General features: G+C 39.6%; 1 protein-coding gene across 2 annotated transcripts in view; it reads right to left on the bottom strand.

Moving 5' to 3' along the window:
* Positions 1 to 18,924, bottom strand: part of BNIP3 (BCL2 interacting protein 3) — a 50,774-nt gene that overhangs the window by 4,947 nt on the left and 26,903 nt on the right. The window contains exons 1-6 of one of the 2 annotated variants that reach the window (XM_074110646.1): positions 14,019 to 14,171; positions 11,962 to 12,094; positions 7,572 to 7,653; positions 2,865 to 2,923; positions 1,179 to 1,281; positions 50 to 153 (exon numbers count right to left, since the gene is read on the bottom strand). In XM_074110646.1, the coding sequence (XP_073966747.1) occupies positions 50 to 153; positions 1,179 to 1,281; positions 2,865 to 2,923; positions 7,572 to 7,653; positions 11,962 to 12,094; positions 14,019 to 14,055 (518 nt within the window). In that variant the 5' untranslated portion in view covers positions 14,056 to 14,171. Of the gene's footprint in view, positions 1 to 49; positions 154 to 1,178; positions 1,282 to 2,864; positions 2,924 to 7,571; positions 7,654 to 11,961; positions 12,095 to 14,018; positions 14,172 to 18,924 lie in introns of those variants that run through there. The other variant, XM_074110645.1, reaches the window with a different exon arrangement.

The following is an 18,924-nucleotide window of genomic DNA, read 5'->3' as shown; positions in this document are numbered from 1 at the left end:
CAAAAATCGATGAAAACCTCGGGTAGCCCCTTAAGGGTTTTAAACTCACCCGATGCCAGCGCCAAGCAGCAGCGATACCAGATTGGTCATGAGCACGGCGGCGATCGCGCCTCGGCTGAACAGGCACGTGCGACGGACAGACAGACAGTGCCCCTGGAACACAAACAAACACGTCTTAGGTTTGCCTACGTAACCCAAAAGTTTAATGGTACCTTGAGGGTCGATCAACTTTTTCTTGTACCCCGTTGCCATGGTTACGTCCCCTGGACAACTCTTTAATACCACGAGTTTCTATAAGTTTTCTGCGGTTAAAATTCATCGAGTATACATTTTTGTCATAGTTACAAGCTCATTATTTTATTTACTATCTCCTAAGCATATTAGTCGCATATATCATAGCATTTTTTTAAGAAACTGTCACTATTTTCTCTTGGACAACGGGACAGAATAACAAACAAGAATAAGTTGATCGACCCTTGAGCATCAGTTCCTTGGTTTTGGTTATTAGAAAATACTGGCCACGTATTTTAGCTTTTGTAAATGAGACAGGTGCAGTTTGCAGGTGGTAGGACCATGTGCAAGGTCCGTCCGGATTGCTACCACCATCTTGCTCGCTAATCCTGCCGTGAAGCAGCAGTGCTTGCACTGTTGCGTTTCGGCGTGGAGAGTGAGACAGCCGGTGTAATTACTGGCACTTGAGGTGAGATATCCAGGCCTCTAGGTTGGCAACGCGTCTGCAACACCCCTGGTGTACATGGTCATTACTAATTTAATGATTTAAATTCTGGTTTTGTTCCGCGAACCTTGATTTTAGAAGACAGTCCAGTCCAGTCGTCTCGTGATCACGGCGCATGCGACTGTGCCGAAATATCGAGCTTCTCTAAAATCAAGGTACGCGGAACGTAACCCGAATTTAAATTATAAAATTAAACAATAAATATAGCCAGTTGCAGTGCTAAGAGTATGTTTTTAGCATAAATTTCATCCAAATCTGTCGAGCCGTTTTAGCGTGACAAACATCCATAAATACACACACACACAAACACACACACACACACACACACACAAACTTTCGCATTTATAATAACTTTGTAGGACTTCTGAAAGCTTCGAAAAAAAATGAAACATTATTTCCACATTTCGGAGAAAAGACAGAACAACCGTTCGGGCCGGGCTACCTGTTGCGAAGCGGGCCCGGTCAGCTGCTGCTCCAACACCTCTATGGAAGAGGTCGCGGAGGGAGGCCCGCGGGCGTTCACCGGATGTTTGAACCGCCAGTCTCTGCAAACATGCGCACATGGGTTAATTATGACCCATTTTGAGCCGTTATATTAAGTTAAACTCTAGTCTTCGACAAAAGGGTTGTACCTTGTTTTGCCTATTTTCGGTTTGCCTAATTTTAAATAAACTAATATTACTTAACCTACTAGTGAGACAAAAAACGATAGCCCTCATTAACACGATTCGTCTGATGAAACAAATTTAAAATTGTTTTTAGCGTTTTTTTAAATATTTGGAAAATTATTCAAATTATTCAAAATAACCGGATATCCGGATACTGAGATTTCAAATATCCGAAATATCCGGATAATAAAAAGTTACCGGATAGTGCAAGCCCTAAACCTAATGGCTCATTTTACCTAATTTTCATTTTAGGGAGTCATTTTGTATACAACTAACTTTACATAATTTTGTTTCGCCTAATTTTAAATGATCTAATTTTTATTTGTATAAACTTATTTCGTATACTGTTTGACTGACATAATTAGTTTTCGTCTAGCAGGTTCTGGCGCTTCGCCGGCCGCTACCGCGGCACGCTCGCTCGGCTCGCGCGCTGTTGTGGTCGCAGTTCTAACCTAACCTACTTTACTGGTCGCAGTTTTAATCGTAGTAAAAACGTTATTCGGCTAAGTAATGATAATTAAGATAAGAACCGACAAAGTGAGTTTTAAATGAAATAATATTCGACAAAACAAGAGTTATGAAAAGGATCATTTAGGAAAAATTTAAATTCGACAAAAATTATACTAATTGACTTTAAGCAAACAGTTAATTATAGGAAAAGTTGTTAGACAAATTGAAATAAGGCAAAAAAATTAGACAAGTCAAGGGAATACGTCAACATTAATAATAATAAAAAACAAAGAGGTCGCCCGAAGAATCCGACTCGGATGGGCAGCGTTCGGGAAACTTCGTGACTTCTCGTCCAATATTCCGCAGTGCCACAATTGTGCGGGTTAATTACATTTGAATTTGAATTTGAAATGGATTGTACATAAGATCCACTGTCATAACTCTTACATTTGAATTTTGAACTTGACATGTATTGTACATAAAGTTCATTTTCGTAACTCATTTCATACTCGGCTGGGTTCGAAAGGGTTAAGACTTAATCTTCGACCAGTGTGCGTTGCCACTGATGACCTGTGGCTCTCGAGACGTGGTCCTTGACTGTTGGCCTCTTAGAGGCTCAAAGTCACGCAACGAGCTATGGAGAGAGCTATGCTTGAAGTTTCTTTGCACGATAGAATCCGGAATACGAAAACTCACCGAAGAACTAAATACCGATATAGTTCGAAGAGTCGTATCAGCTATTTATTTTTGTGTTGTGTCAGATATTGGTGCTTGGCATACGCAAGCGTAGTAAATTTCAAATGTAATTACATTTGAAATTTACCACGAGCTTTGCGGTGAAGGAAAACATCGTGAGGAAACCTGCACAACCTGCGAAGCGATTCAATGGTGCGTGCGAAGTTCCCAATCCGCACTGGGCCCGCGTGGGAACTATGGCCCAAGCCCTCTTGTTCTGAGAAATGATACGCAAGCGAAGACGCAGGTTAAGCCTAGTGTTACATGTAACTCACTTGGGAGGCATCTGGTCGGGCCTACTGCTCCACTCCCACACCCAGTCGTTGGACTCATCCTGGAATCACCAGAATAAAACAAATTAGAACAATGATTCTGCGACAGGCCAGATGGCGCTAGTCGCGCGGTCCGTTTGACAGCTTTGACATTTGCTTCACGTGTGCGATTGGTTATTAAACGAACCAAACGCAAGCAAGACTGTGAAGCCCTGTTTAGACTTGCAAGAAAAATCGTGCAAGCTGCATTGCATTGCGGCGCTAGATTGAGCACTAAAAACTCTTTCAGCCTTATTAATAAAAAAACATCTAATTCTAATTTAATCCGAACTTACACTTGGACTAGTTACTCCTTGACTAAATAAGTATTAAGCCAGTTTTAAAATGTGTATTAATAAACATGGACTAGCGAGGTATTAGTTAAACATTTCTTAAACCTAGACTATGACGTAAACAATGGCAACCCAGCGTGAGAAAAAAATAAAAGAATGAGTCATTGAATGAACAAGGAATGAAACATAGAAAAAAAAAAAAATGTCTTTAATCTGTGGTATGAACCCACATCCGAAGTAGAAAGTAACCAATTAAAACATGCGGCCGAGCATGGCGCTGTTTTGTAGTGTATCTCACTCACTCTTGTTATAGTCACAATGGTGTAAGTGTAGTGGTAATTAGTTCCGACGCTGGCCACCAGAACATGTATATTTGCATTGTCGGCATAGATTGTCAGCCTTTTGAAAACAGCAGGGCTACTACGAAACTCGAAACTCGAAGTTCGTGCCGTGCGGTCCCTCTGACACTTATACTATTTAATACGAGAGCGAGAGGGACGGTATGATACGAATTTCGATTTTCGAGTTTCGTAGTAGCCCTACAGTCACTTCAACATCATTGTTTGTTGTTAAGGGAATAATACTGAATGAAACTGAAACTGTTGAATAAAGATCGCATGTTAAGTAAATACACGTCCTTTTAGGTTGTAGTTTAGGTCTTAGTTTGTAGGTTATATTATAGGTTTAGGTTGATTCAAGGTTGATTTTATTTTGTTTATTTTAGTTGACATGTAATTTAATTATTCATCCTTTTGAAGCTTACCCCAGAACTTCAACCTGTCCAGCTGGGGTTTGGCTCCAAAAGTGGATGTGAAGCCGCCGTGCACGCCGTGCGAACGTTCCTCGAGCATAAGGCAGGAGAGGTCCTGCTTAAGGTGGATGTTTGCAATGCTTTCAATGAGGGCTATCGCGAATGAATTCGCCGCTAGAGGCGCTAGTGTAGCGTGAGGTCTCCGAAATGTCAAATCTCATAGTTTTGGGTGAGCTACGCGGGTTTATTTATAATTAGAAATTTTTGTGAATATTTTGCATTACCTGAAATTAATTATGGCAATTATGCGTTACGGGACAATGAATGTCTGAGTTTTGAGACAGTTTTGTCTTTCGGAAACTTTTGTCCTCTCTTTTTTTCCGAACAAAACGGGACTTAGCAACACTGTGGTGGCTGGATATTTTTATGGTATGGTTTTAAGGTGTTTTAAATATGATTTTAATCTAAACTTTGTTTTAACGCCCGTAATAACAGACTCTGAAAGCCACACTTAAAAACCTCACGCAACAGTGCGCCATCTAGTGAGACAAAAAACGATAGCCCTCATTCCGTAGACAGGGCGCCTTGTTGACTCAAATAAAAGACAAAATTCCTCTGGTATATAAGTTTCTTTGGCAGTGTTATAGTTCTCCTTCCAAATTATCATACAAAAACGAAGTTCTGGCTTCTTCTGTAGGTTGTCAACAAGGCGACCCGCTCGGTCCAGCAATTTTCAGCCTCGCTATACATCCCATCATTAAGGATCTAAATTCAAAATTAAATGTATGGTATTTAGATGACGGGACCCTCGGCGGAGAAGCGATTTCTGTCCTCGAAGATTTAAGAAAAATTAACATCGACATGGAAAAAATTGGCCTATCGCTAAATTTTTCCAAGTGCGAACTTTTTATCACCGATTCATGTCCAGACAAGGAAAATACAATCGACCTTTTTAGGCAAATCGCCCCGGGTATCAAAATTATAAACAAAGAATCGCTTCACCTCCTTGGTTGTCCCGTCTTAGATCAATCATTTGAAAACTTCGTCGACGCAAAAATTCAAAATTTCAAAGCAACATCGCACCGTTTGGCCAAAATTAATCTTCATTCAGCTTATTCAATCATTAAGCATTGTCTTTTTGTCCCAAAATTTACATATATACTTCGCGGAACCCATTTTTGGAAATATCCCACTTTGACTTCAAAATTAGATAAATTAGTCGTAGAAACACTCACTTCAGTCTTTAATATTCCTTTTGACGATAGATCTTGGACCCAGGCTACCCTACCCATTAGGTTCGGCGGCCTTGGAATCCGTAAAATTTCTTGTGTTGCTCTACCTGCGTTCTTGTCCTCGGTGCATGGTGCACAAAGCCTTATAGCGAAAATATTAGATCCATCCATTGGATCTGTGGAGGCTGCACACTGCTCCGAGGCCATGAACGTTTGGTCCATAACCTGTCCCGACACGGACCAGCCTACCAATCCCTGCTCGCAGAGGCAATGGGACGAGCCGCTCTGTCAACTAGTACGGAAAAACCTTTTAGATACGTCAACTAGTTCGGCAGACCGTGCTCGTCTCCTTGCGATTGCGGAGTGGGAATCGGGTCTGTGGCTGCAGGCGCTACCTTCTCCAAACATAGGTACTTTTTTAGACAACACCACCTTTCGCCTGGCAGCTAGCTTACGTTTGGGGGCATCAATAAATCAGCCACATCGTTGTCAATGCGGCGCCATGGTGGACATACTGGGTCACCATGGCCTCTCATGTGTCCGGAGCGCTGGTAGGATCTCCCGCCACGCCAGCATTAACGACATCATCCGTCGGGCCCTTGTCAGTGCGAGAGTTCCGGCAGTCCTCGAGCCCAGCGGGCTGGCCAGGAACGACGGCAAGAGGCCTGACGGAATGTCGCTGGTGCCTTGGAGCATGGGTCGGCCGCTAGTTTGGGATGCCACTTGCGTTGATACCCTAGCACCGTCCCATGTTCCAAGCACCAGCGTCACCGCTGGCGCTGCGGCATCTTCGGCTGAAAGCCTCAAACGCCGCAAATATGCCGCCCTGGGAACCAGCTACATGTTTGCGGCATTTGGTGTTGAAACCTTTGGGCCTTGGGGGCCAAGTGCGCGTCGGCTGTATAAAGATTTGTCGACGCGCCTAATAGAGGCCTCGGGCGACCAGAGGGCTGGCCACTATTTCGCACAGCGTATAAGTATCGCTATACAACGAGGAAATACGGCCAGCCTTCTGGGCACCTTACCCATTGACGGCGATTTAGGCCAAATTTTCTATCTATAGTTTAATTATGTTTTATTATGTTTGTTTTTAACTAAATAAAGTTTCATTTTGAAAACAATAATAATATTTAATTATTTGTAATTTTAATATTTTTTTGTAATTTGATTTGATAATTGTGATTCTTTGTAGTGTTTTTTTTTGTATTTATGTGGCATGTTTTATGATTCATTAAATAAATTACAGCTATAATACACGTTAAAAATAATTTAGTAAAATCGAAGATATCACGGCCCCCGACTCTTATGGCAGTTAAGACTTTGATATGAGGCGGTATGTGACCACCTCTCGCATCACCTGCTAACTCATTTTTCACCATATCAACTATGAAATTGGCAGTATCACGACTAAATCGGTATTTAGTTTTAAATTCGTGTTCTGAAAGCTCGAAAGGATTTTTGCGGACTTTGTATAATTTTACATGCCTAACCACCTCCTGTTCTAATTCCTCGAGTTCTTCAAGCTCTTGCACGACATGCAAATCTTCGGCATAATAATCCATGCTATACTATGCTATATGCATGCAAAAATAGTAGTTAGATAAATAAATTTACTACGACGAATTTCAAATAAATGCACAGGCAAATCACAACCAACAATCGTCAAACAGAAAAGTTAGGTTATTCCAATATTACTCCATCGTTAAACTAGGCATCACCAGGGATTAAGTTTTAGTCCGAGACTAAGCCTGGATTAGCTTACTCTTTCCCTACTTCTTGTTTATTAATACTGACTTTTACTAATCTCAAGTTCAACCTCGAATTAAAGTTAAACCTACTCTACTCCACGTTTATTAATAAGGCTGTTTGGGTTCACGGCCTCGCAATGTAATGCAGCTTGCACGATTTTTCTTGCAAGTCTAAACTCGGCTTAACATCAAACGGGCCTCTCGGTACTCGGTACTAACGCCATCTAGCGATTATTGCCTTTAGAGAAACTCTCAATTAGATAATTTAATGAATCAGGCGTTACTTTGCGGAGGTCCATATCAATAAACACTAAAATCTGGTAGCATGGTGTACGGTTGTGTTGCTCTGAAGATGAGCTCTGCTTGAGTTCGAAACGCGTCAGTGTAGTGTGGTGGTGTAGATAGATGGGTTTGTGCGATTTCGTCGGTGATACTGCAATACCGCGTAAATATTGGTACGACTACATTAGTACAGTACAGCGATATACCTGCGCAGTGAGCGAAATACTATCAGCGGCGATTTGTGTGTGTTCTTACAGTGTGGAGGTGGAGGAACTGCATGAACACGCATATCTTGCATAAACTTAGCTATCGTAAGGTCGCGGGTGAGCATAGTAATTGTTTTAGTTCATTGACTTAATACTAACCCTCCAGCAGTTGATGTACACTCCTTTGAGCTCGTCCTCCGTCGAGGGCTCCAGGTTAGGACTGTTGGGAGGCGACTTGGGACTGTGGACAAAACAGCACATTAGAAGAAGATATTGATTCCTGCAACAACTAGGTACTAGCTGTTTTGGATGCAGGGTTGCATTTGATAATTTGTGAACGATTATAATTATTTTCACATAATATTTGTATTATTCGATCAGGCAGTCTCCCACCGTGGGATATTTTAGGAAAGGCTTGAGAAGGATGTGGCTTTAACCTTATATTTGAGAACATGCGAAAGTTTGTGTGTGTGTGTGTGCGTGTGTATATGTTTGTTACTCCTTCACGCTAAAACGGCTGGACAGATTTCGATATCTTTGCCCTTCACGTAGATTGCTGGACGTCTGGAATAACACATAGTCTACTTTTTATCCCAATATTCCTACGGGCTAGGGACAAAAATTTCGAAATAATAAACGCTGGGCTTACAATCATGAAATTTGGTATGTAGATAGCTGGACATCTGGAATAACACATTACCGTTACTTTTTATCCCGATATTCCCACGGGATAGGGATAAAATCTTGACATTTCAACAGCTGGGTTTATAGTAATGACATTTCGGATTGTACAGTTCTTAACACGCAGGCTAGCAACCTGTCACTATTGTACCGTTTTTGTCAAACTTAAAAACTAAAATTGCTAAAATTAATTGGCTCCGAAGCGGTAACGTTTCGTGTGCTCTGCCTACCCCATTTGGGAATACAGGCGTGATGTTTGTGATGTTTGTGTGTGTGTGTTCTTAACACAACCTCAATGAAGATAACGATCGAAATTTTGGGAATTCCCAGGGGAATTTTGCAAAATACTGTTGTTGTTATACTATTGTTGTGTCTTGCTTGTGTTGTGAATATATGTATTTTCTTTCTTTCTTATCCCGGAATTTCAATTGTAATTACCAGATCGAATAGTTTTAGCGTGCGAAGCCGCGGGTAAACTTTATAGTCACCTGCCGCTCGAATATCACGGAAATACCGCCGCCAATTGTAATACAATAGTTACACAATATATCATACACACGAGTATTAACATATATATGACAAACAAAGCCTTTCAAGCGCTGCCAACCGCAACCGCATGAAACGCGATATCGCTGCAAAAAATCTACTCATTATTTTATAAAAAGTGCCTTCAATCAAATGCAGGTGGTAGGACCTTGTGCAAGGTCCGCCCGGATTGCTACCACCATCTTGCTCGCTAATCCTGCCGTGGCATGGAGAGAAGACAGCCGGTGAAATTACTGGCACTTGAGGTATCCCGTCTTAGGCCTCTAGGTTAGCAACGCATCTGCAATCCCCCTGGTGTTGCAGGTGTCTATGGGCGGTGGTGATCTCTTACCATCAGGAGACCCACTTGCTCGTTTTCCACCCAGTCGAATAAAAAAAATGTGGTGAGTATTTTGGTAACAATGAAAATGGCTTAGGGGCTGTTTCACCACCCAATGATTAATTTTATTTGCCGGGTAAATGTGATGATCTCAGTCTATTCGAAAAAAACAAATAGAGACGGCATCACATTTATCCGTCAAATAAATTTTATCAACGGACGGTGAAACCTGAGGACGTCCTAAATAAATCTAAGTAATCCATCAGTTATAAATACTATCAGAAAACATTGGACACGTTTTTTTGGCAATTAAACAAAAAAATATAAAGATAATAGCCAGTTAAAGTATACAGGGTGGCTCATTTAGATCGGTCAGCATGGGAAAGTTGAAACTAGATCTGTTCTTAGGAACCATGTCGTCGATTTTAGTAATAAGAAAAACTGCATTCATACATTAAAAAAAAACTTATACTCAGTTCGGGAATCGATCCCCGCCGTTTTGAAAAATAACACGTACATTATTTATATTTGGATACCGGTAGTGCAGGTCATAGTCATAAGCAAAAAATGTTACTATGAAACACGGTATCTAGAATGAATAAATGCATTGTATTTCTTACTCTTTAATAATGTAAGTTTTATTTTTCAAAACGTCCGGGTTCGATTCCCGAGTTGAGTACAGTTTTTGTACGAATGCAGTTTTTCTTGTTACTAAAATCGATGATATGGTTCCTAAGAACAGATCTTCGTATGTCTTATAGTTTCAGACTTTCCCATACTGACCGATCTAAATGAGCCACCCTGTATATAGACACTTGAGCACGGTGTCGCCAACTTTGACGCGCTTCGGAGCCGATTTTATTGAAACATAGCCACAGAATACAAGTGACATAGCAAAAATCACCGCGAAAGAAAACTCGTTTTCACGTAAAAAAAACCGCATCCAAATCCGTTCATCTGCTTGAGAGCCAGAGACAGACCAACATTGATGTCGAACTAACGCCTCTCTTTTCGTGTTAGTGGTTTGTCCTCGCGTACTTTATAAAGGACCAATTAACACTGAGAATAACGGCCGAATGTACTTTGGGCGCCAGTGTCACGGGGTGGTGTCCGGGAAGTTGTTCGGGTGAAGAGAAGGCAGGAATAGGGCAGACAGTGACATTTATTTAAGATAATAATAAAAGGGCACCTGCGAACAAACAGACGCGGTCTTAAGTATCTAAAGGTATGCTTTGACACTGTTTTTTTTTTTTTTTTTTACTGTATCAGCAATTATAAAAAATACATAGTTAATCAACTTACGTTTCCGTGCCCAGTTCTTTGTTTATATTATTCAATGGCACTGAAGTCCAGCAGTATTACGATCTAATGATCTTATGAACTTCACAAATGCACTGTACAATTATAAAACTTCCTTCGTATAGGAGTAGTAAATTATGAGCTTGTTATGGAGTTTTAAGAGATTTATAGGATCTAGGATAAAAGAAAGGTAAGTTCAGCTCGGAGGCTCTGAATACAATGGCTACTTGTCGTAAATCGAACAGGTGTGGAATTAGAAAAGGAAATTTGAATTTAAATGTTATTTTTTCGAATATGTGCTAAACCAGACAGTACAAAGACTTAGGATGAAACGAGCTGTATGACACCTCGTTACAATAAAGTACAAATTGTTGATTGAAGAAAGAATAATGCAGCAGTCAACCACGCTTAGGTCTTCACTAAGTTTGTTAAAAATGTCAGGACTCAGGAGGTTAAAAGGACCTTGGGTTTTAATTTATGGGGTTCCAAAGCCATGCACGACATTTACGAGCAAAAAGTGACAGAAAAAGCAAACAAAAAAAGTCCGCGTACACATTTTCTCTACCTAAAGTACCAGGCTGTAATGAATCAGAAGATATAGTGTGCGCGATTTCACTTTGTATTTACAAAACACGGCGCTCGTATCAGACCGTCTCGCATTTATGAAGTCCTGGTACTATTCAACCGGTCTAGCGAGTTTTCTACATTGTTCGCGCATCAATTTTGTAAGTACTAAGTTATCTGAGCGACAGAGCTGTGGTCGGATTTCTTTATTTTGGTAAATCGTGTTATATTTAAAAAAAACATATTTATATGTGTTTTATAAGTACTTTTCGGATAGGATGGGTACGGACATGTCATTAAGCAATTCCAGGGGACAATGTAAATTCGAATCGATTTATTGCGATTCTCGATTAATTATGCTAAGGGTGTGTAATCGATTTTATTATTATTATTATTTTTTATTCGACTGGATGGCAAACGATAGTTTATATTTTTAACTAGTTTTGCCTGCGGCTTCACCCGCGTAGCAAGTGTTTTTGCTTGTCTATCGGGATCTCACAAACCGATGCGGTCTTCTTTGACACTATATCAAAATTAATAACGGTAAAAAAATTAACAAAAACCGTAATAACAAAATTGAATAACAAAGTAACAGTTCAAAACATCAAGCAATACGAAACACTCGATACAAAGACGCTTTTAAGGAACTTCGCTCTCGTACTAATTAACAGATGATGCGAGTCAAACGATTTGATAGGATTGTGGAATCGATTCGGTCAATAGCAAAGTCAAGCTCTATTCAAATAGAGTTCCGTTTTACGCGATGAAAGTTGACTAGATTCAAATTTATCTTTTTAGTTTTAAAACATACTTAATAATATATTTTAAGTGATTTTTGTTTATTATTACGAAGTCTTTTAAGCTATAAGGATATTTTTTTTTTGTTCTTTCGGGATTCATGTATATTTTTTTATAAATTATTGGCCTGAAACGTTCATGGCGTGTAATGGAAAAAACGCAAGTGTCACCGTACCCCTCCTATCCGAAAAGTACTATAATACTCATAATGAGGGCTTGGGCCTCGACTCCCTCTCTGAGCCTCGAGGAGGAGTCTGATATACCTATACGTTTTCGGCAGCGAAGCCGCCGCTACCCTCATTGATTGCGACCGCTACCGGTCGTGTTCCGACCGCGACCCACCTGCCCTTGACGCTGGACGCGCGCGAGTGCCGCACGCTGGAGTCCCGCGACTCCCTCTGAGCCTCGCGGAGGAGTCTGATGTACTCGTTCTCGGCAGCGAGGCCGCCGCCGCTGTTCAGCTCGACCCATGATTCTGAAACCAAAGCAAATGCGGACTTAGAAACGGTACTCAACGAAATGGTTTTTGTGCTTAGTCCAGGGGTCCCCAAACCTTTGCAGTTTGAAACGCAATTATAGCCTTTATTTCGTTACAACGCCCTTGGATCCAGGGAGACTAGCTAGTTGAAGTAAGCAATGATGATTTGCAACAGATTGCGTAAGATTTCGGGGTAAAAGGAGTCCAACGTTGCTCTTGAGTAGGTACACACCAGGGCGTCCTGGGGTGCCGCGGCGCAGTTTGGAACTACCACACAATAGATCCATTACTTTTGTTTTGTCTAGTCTCTATTAAAAAAAAGATCACGTAAATCTGACGTACACGTTGCTAAAATTATGACAGCTCCTTTTTCTGGTGAAAAAGGCAACATAAAGGAAACATATCTATTCTGTGGTAGTTTTGGCAAATTCAGATTTTATTTTTTATTTTTTTTGTATTTTTTAAATATGGAGAAATCAATTATAATAAATATTTTCCCATGTTCAGGAGGCAAAAAACTCTTTCGATTCCTGTAGTAAGTAATTTAAAGGTGTTAAAAAAATTAAATCTTGTCAATTGTTTAATTATATAAATTAAGATTATTAATATGCACATATATGTAGTTTTTATGACGTGCTAAATGTGACTGATGTTACTTGGCCAATAAACGAATTTGAAATCTTACAACTGAAAAAACCGGGAAGGACTACTAATATCCCAGTTTTTCTGACCAATTAATAAGCATTTAGAGACGTATTGTGCTCTAATCTAACACGCAAACATTGTTTCTAATTAGCAATCAAAGATGGCAGCTTCCGGCGGCGCGTGCGCCTATTGTTCGCCGGTTTCACGTACGGCTTAATATTGTTTTATTTGCACTCAACATGGTTACAATTTCCTACCTAAATAAATAATTTATTGAGTCAGGTTCATTATCTAATGACTAAAACAAACTTTTATGCAAGAAATGTTTTAGCAGACGAAGGTCATTTAATGTGTATAGATAGGTATTTACTGTGATGTGTACCTACTTGTTAAAACAGGTTGCAGAGACTTTTAAGCTACTGTACAAATATTTTCAACAAAACAGTTGAGGCTACGTTATCTAAGTTATAAATATTTGGTTCACCTTGACAGTACATTGAAATTGTTTTCCTTTTCGATGGAGTAGAAAAGTGTAACTCGAAAATAATAATAATAATAAACGCTCGATTTTCTAGATTTAAGAGCGACCAAGCTAGATCAAGATCAACCCTCTCGAAAACCCCCACATAGCAAATTTCACCGAAATCGTTGGAACATTAATAAATCGAAAAAAATCAAAACATACTTACACTGTTTCATTGGCTTTTCAAGTTTAAAAACTTTATTAAAAATCTCGCGAATAATATGAACCAAAATAAATAACTCACAATCTTTTTAACGGTTAATTTAACATCTGTTTTCTGCTCCGAATGACCTGATCCTAAAATAAGTTTCTCTCAAAAATCCCAGTTTCAAAAGACTTCAAAAAAGGAGGAGGTTCTCAATACATCTGTATGTTTTTTGTATGAGAAACTTAACAATTAGTACCTATGTAAAATTGTAGCACTTGTAACTTTTATTAAATAGAGGCCTGATAATGGGATTAATTTTTAATTAGAATTCTTGGCAATTGTATAAAAATGGAGTTTACGAGATTTTCTTGAGAAGAGTTACGAGGTATGACAGTTTATACTACAATAATGCGTTGCGTTTTGTTTGGCCAGCACTTGATCCAGCACCCATTCTCCTGTGGTCAATTCTTTCAAGATCACTAGAACTGGGTCAAATTGGACTTGCAAATATTGACCCCAAAACATTTCCAGTCAAACAGACGCTTGTAGCAACGTTATTTACAACGCACTACAAAGAAAGCACGTGTAATCAGTAAACAACCCACCGAGGTCGTCAGCACCCAAGTTCTTTGGCTCTAGCATTGTCTATAAATATTAACGTTGCGCGCAATAAGCACCATTCACTGATTCACTGTTTACTCGATCCACTGATCCACTGTTAACTCGCGTGCGCGCGCCTCTAGCGTTGAGGCGAGACTGACTGACTGACTGTGAAACAAGTTGCATGGTACACAAAGGATAGTGGGTGGGTGCAACGTAATGTAAATACTGGAGATAAAGACTGCTATATTTAGCGTGTAAAAGCCGGCGAGTACCATTTGATTCTAAATCCAACGCAGAACTTTCTCACAGCAAACGTCCTAAATGTTTTACTTGTCATTTTCTGTGGAAAGGTTCACAGTGTCATAAACTTCGAAAAAACAAATGCATGCACATTCACTCGCCGTATAACCAGGTTGCAAAAAAGGTGACTAAAGATAATTTGGATATAATAGGGCATACATACGACTGCCTACATGCAGACAAAAAATAATTGTAGTTGTGCTAAATTAAAATATGTGGAATCATTCAAGATATTTAGGTTTAAACATTGACAGACATTTTAACTGGAACCGCATATTAACGATGTGTGCAATAGATTAAGATCTGTGCTAGGCAAATTCTACCAATTAAACAGAATATTGAGTAAAAGAACACTAATGGTTGTCTACTATGCTCTTGCCGACTCACTTATTAGCTATGGTCTGGTTGTGTATGGGAGAACATTCAAAACATATATAACAGATATAAGAAACTTACAAAAAAGACTGATAAATTTTTAGTTAGTAAAGGATTAAGAAAGACTGCGAAAAAGACTATGATAAACTATTTTCCTTATGTAAAATTCTACCCATAGATAAAAAAGTCACATACCTTTAGGATTAGAGCATTATTACAGTGATATGTACAAATTATTAATTAGTAAAAATATAACACAAGGAGTGTAAGAGAGAAAAAGCTCGTACAGCCAAAAATGAAAAACTATTATGGTAAAGATGTTCACAGTACCTGGTACCAAAATTATTTAATAAAATTAGCTTGATTAAGACAAAGTCCTAAACTAAGTAAATCTATGTTAAAGATCAGACTCAAAGATATCTTCTAGACTTGCCTTGAATACCTCTATGTAAATACTGCCATTGCGAATCTGCTAAGTACCTACCTACCTAGTTTATATTATAGGATAAGTTTGATAGGATAGAAGTGCATGAAAACTGAGCGCGTCTCGCCATCAAACGTAGCAGTTGGCGAGAATATATAATTGTGTAGCCCTAAGTTGTAATTTGAATATATAAAAAATTAAAAAAATATATATAACTGAGGCCTGTCAAAAACACTTGGACATTTTTGCACGGAGATAGTTTATGGGCCAGAGAGTGACTTTTTATCCCGGAAAAATGCACAGTTGCCGAGGGAACAGCGCGCGATACCCGAATTTCACGCGGGCGAAGCCGCGGGCAAAAGCTAGTTTTTTGTATAGTTCGAATTTTAAAGCGCATTGGTGTTTTAACTATAATACTGTATTTTTTGTTGACACACATAATATTATGTATCATCATCATCATCAGCCGGTAGACGTCCACTGCTGAACAAAGGCCTCCCCCTTAGAACGCCGCGATGAACGACAACTCGCCACTTACATCCACCGGTTGCCCGCAATTCTCACGATGTCGTCGCAGTCAACCTAGTGGGACGCCTGCCAACGCTTCGTCTTCCGGTTAGCGGTCACCAAACATAAATAAAGTCGCCTAAAATTAGACCATGTCATTTTTTTAAGAGAATTTTTTTTTTTTTAGAGAATATTTGTATAAAATCAAGCACTCCATTATGGTCAAGTTGGTGTGAGCGAGCAGTTTATTAATACATAGTAGACATACTGTTTACTTGTTTGCCTTTAATTCGGGTGCAATCCATCCAAGGTTAGCAGACGAGTAATTTGCGACCGTCCATAAGTATTCTTTGGAGCGCTAAGTTTGCATACTCTTCGCTAGTCATACCGTAATTTTTGTTCTCTGAAAAATTTAAATGGTCATCCTATAGAAACTATAGGTTGGGTTAGGTTTATTTATAACAATTATGAACAATTATTGGATTCTGAGAAAAGAGTGTTATGACAAACGATCGTTCTGACAAACATTACATTCGGACTTCCAATATATAGCGATATGCTGAGCCGGGACCTTTTTATAGCGGCAACACTTCTTATTGTTATTTTTCCTAACCTAAATGTGTCATTGCTGTTATAAATAAATTATTTTCTTTCTTTCTTTCAATAAGTATGCGTGCCGATATGGATCCGTATTTTTAACATTAAGTATACTGAGAACATTATAACCACTATCTTTATTATAACCCACTTTCAGTAACTTCTGCTGTTCTGCCGAGCCTTTCATTTTTACTTAGAACACAAAATATGAGGCTGAACCTAGTATTGTCGTCTTGCCGCTAAATCTAGCGATTTCTACACTACATATATCAGCGAGTTTTTTTTTTCAATCTGTCTGTCTGTCGGTGTCTGACTTGTCCTACATCTGGTTGTATGGTGAACAGTTGTGTTGCTCTGATGATAAACTCTGGTTGAGTGCGAAACGTGTCAGTTACTCCACAATAACTGGTGGAGATAGTTGGGTTTGTGTGACTTGTATGTGTTCTTAAAGTGTAGAGTGATGAACTGCACGAACACACATGTTTGTTGCATAGAGAGTACTTATCATAAGGTCGCGGATGAGAAAAGTAATTGTGTTAATTGACGACCAGATGGCCTAGTGGCTAGTGAACCTGACTACGAAGCTTGAGGTCCCGGGTTCGATTCCCGTGTCGGGGCAGATTTGTATGAAAAATAAGAATGTTTGTTCTCGGGTCTTGGGTGTTTAATATGTATTTAAGTATGTATCTATCTATATAATTATATTTATCCGTTGCTTAGTACCCATAACATAAGCTTTGCTAAGCTTACTTTGGGTCTAGGTCAATTGGTGTGAATTGTCCCGTGATATTTATTTATTTAATTGATATTGGACCTCCGTAAAGTAACGCCTGATTCAATAAATTATTTGAAATTAAAAACCTAAGTCTTAATGACATGGATCGTAAATTTCGCGCACCTGTCATCGCGCGCGACCTCGACTCAAGAGACCTTGCATAGACGGAAATCTATATTATCATGATAATGAGTTTATCATACGACTCCGCTTTTGCGTTTCAGCATACGTAGCAGATAAGTGAGACAACACACGTTTTCCTTTATCCTGACAGGTAATAAATTGAAAATCTCCAAAGGTCTTTAACCTGCAAAGTGAGACAAAGAAAAGCCGAATTATAAAGGTAAACCGCCAAGGTTCCCCGCCTGAGGTCAAATTTTCTTAAATTTATTGTCTTTTACACAGCATGAGTTTGGCCACTAGTAACTTGGAGAAATTAACTTCAGTCCTGGGCGACCGAGCTTTGCTCGGGCTAAAACTCGACACTAAGCGTTTACCCAGAGTTAAGACCAAGCTAGATCGATTAGTCATCCCCGAAAACCCCCACATACCAAATTTCATCGAAGAATTGCTCGTTTAAAGGTAATAGATTTCTTGAATATTTCCTTAAAGGTATGTTTCTTTATGGTTCTATAACTGTAATCAAAAATCATCATCATCATCATCATCCCAGCCTATATACCTCCCACTGCTGGGCACAGGCCTCCTCTCAGTCAGAACAAGAGGGCTTGGGCCATAGTTCCCACGCGGGCCCAGTGCGGATTGGGAACTTCGCACGAACCATTGAATCGCTTCGCAGGTTTGTGCAGGTTTCCTCACGATGCTTTCCTTCACCGCAAAGCTCGTGGTAAATTTCAAATGTAATTCCGCACATGAATTAAACAAAAATCAAAAATAACACAGCAAATATCGATATCAATTTACTGTCTCCGACGATCGATCAGTCATGAACCCGTATCTACATGGAAAGTTGTACGATATTTTCCGCACCATCTCACTAAACCTTTAGGATATGAAGAACTTATAACTTTGATTAACCCTAGTTTATAATCTGCAAGTAATGAAGTTATTCCTTTGAGAGAGATCAGTGTTGAAACCAGTTCAAGAGTCTAATATAGAAATAACATGGAAAGTTGATCTGGAATGACCAGAACAAGTCATCTATTCTAGAAAAGGTCACGGACATAGCTATTGTATGAAGAAGTAAACAAGTGTTTTTTTTTTTTATTCGACTGGGTGGCAAACGAGCAAGTGGGTCTTCTGATGGTAAGAGATCACCACCGCCCATAAACACCTGCAACACCAGGGGTATTGCAGATGCGTTGCCAACCTAGAGGCCTAAGATGGGATACCTCAAGTGCCATTAATTTCACCGGCTGTCTTACTCTCCGCACCGAAACACAACAGTGCAAACACTGCTGCTTCACGGCAGGATTAGCGAGCAAGATGGTGGTAGCAATCCGGGCGGACCTTACACAAGGTCCTGCCACCTGTAGCAGTAAGTAAAGTATGTAATTGGAATACCTACCATATCTAATTGCCATTAATATTACAGGTGTTGTGATGTGAATGTGAATAATGTTTTGCCATCGTATTTTGACAAACAAGTTCGCAATTATCTTGTTGTCGCAACTGGCTTACTTTAAAGTTTAATCAAGCTAATTGAGGAAGCAATATAAATACCAACTTATCCAATAAAACACGATGGAAAAACATTATTCAGTAGATCTGTACTAAAAACCCGCCCCCTGCATTCTAGATGGTAGAGATCGAAGTTTCTAGAAGAAAACGGATTAACAATGCCCTAGTTAAGAATTGGTTCCATCACGAAGATACTTTAAGCAGCCAACAAGCCTGACGGCCTACTCGAAGTTCGAAGTTCGTGTCGTACCGTCCCTCTCGCTCTCGTATAAAATAGTATAAGCGTCAA

Source organism: Choristoneura fumiferana, chromosome 30 (assembly GCF_025370935.1).
Source record: "Choristoneura fumiferana chromosome 30, NRCan_CFum_1, whole genome shotgun sequence".
Lineage (NCBI taxonomy): Eukaryota > Metazoa > Arthropoda > Insecta > Lepidoptera > Tortricidae > Choristoneura > Choristoneura fumiferana.
The sequence above is the reverse complement of the archived record's forward strand: the minus strand, read 5'-3'. Positions and strand labels throughout refer to the sequence as shown.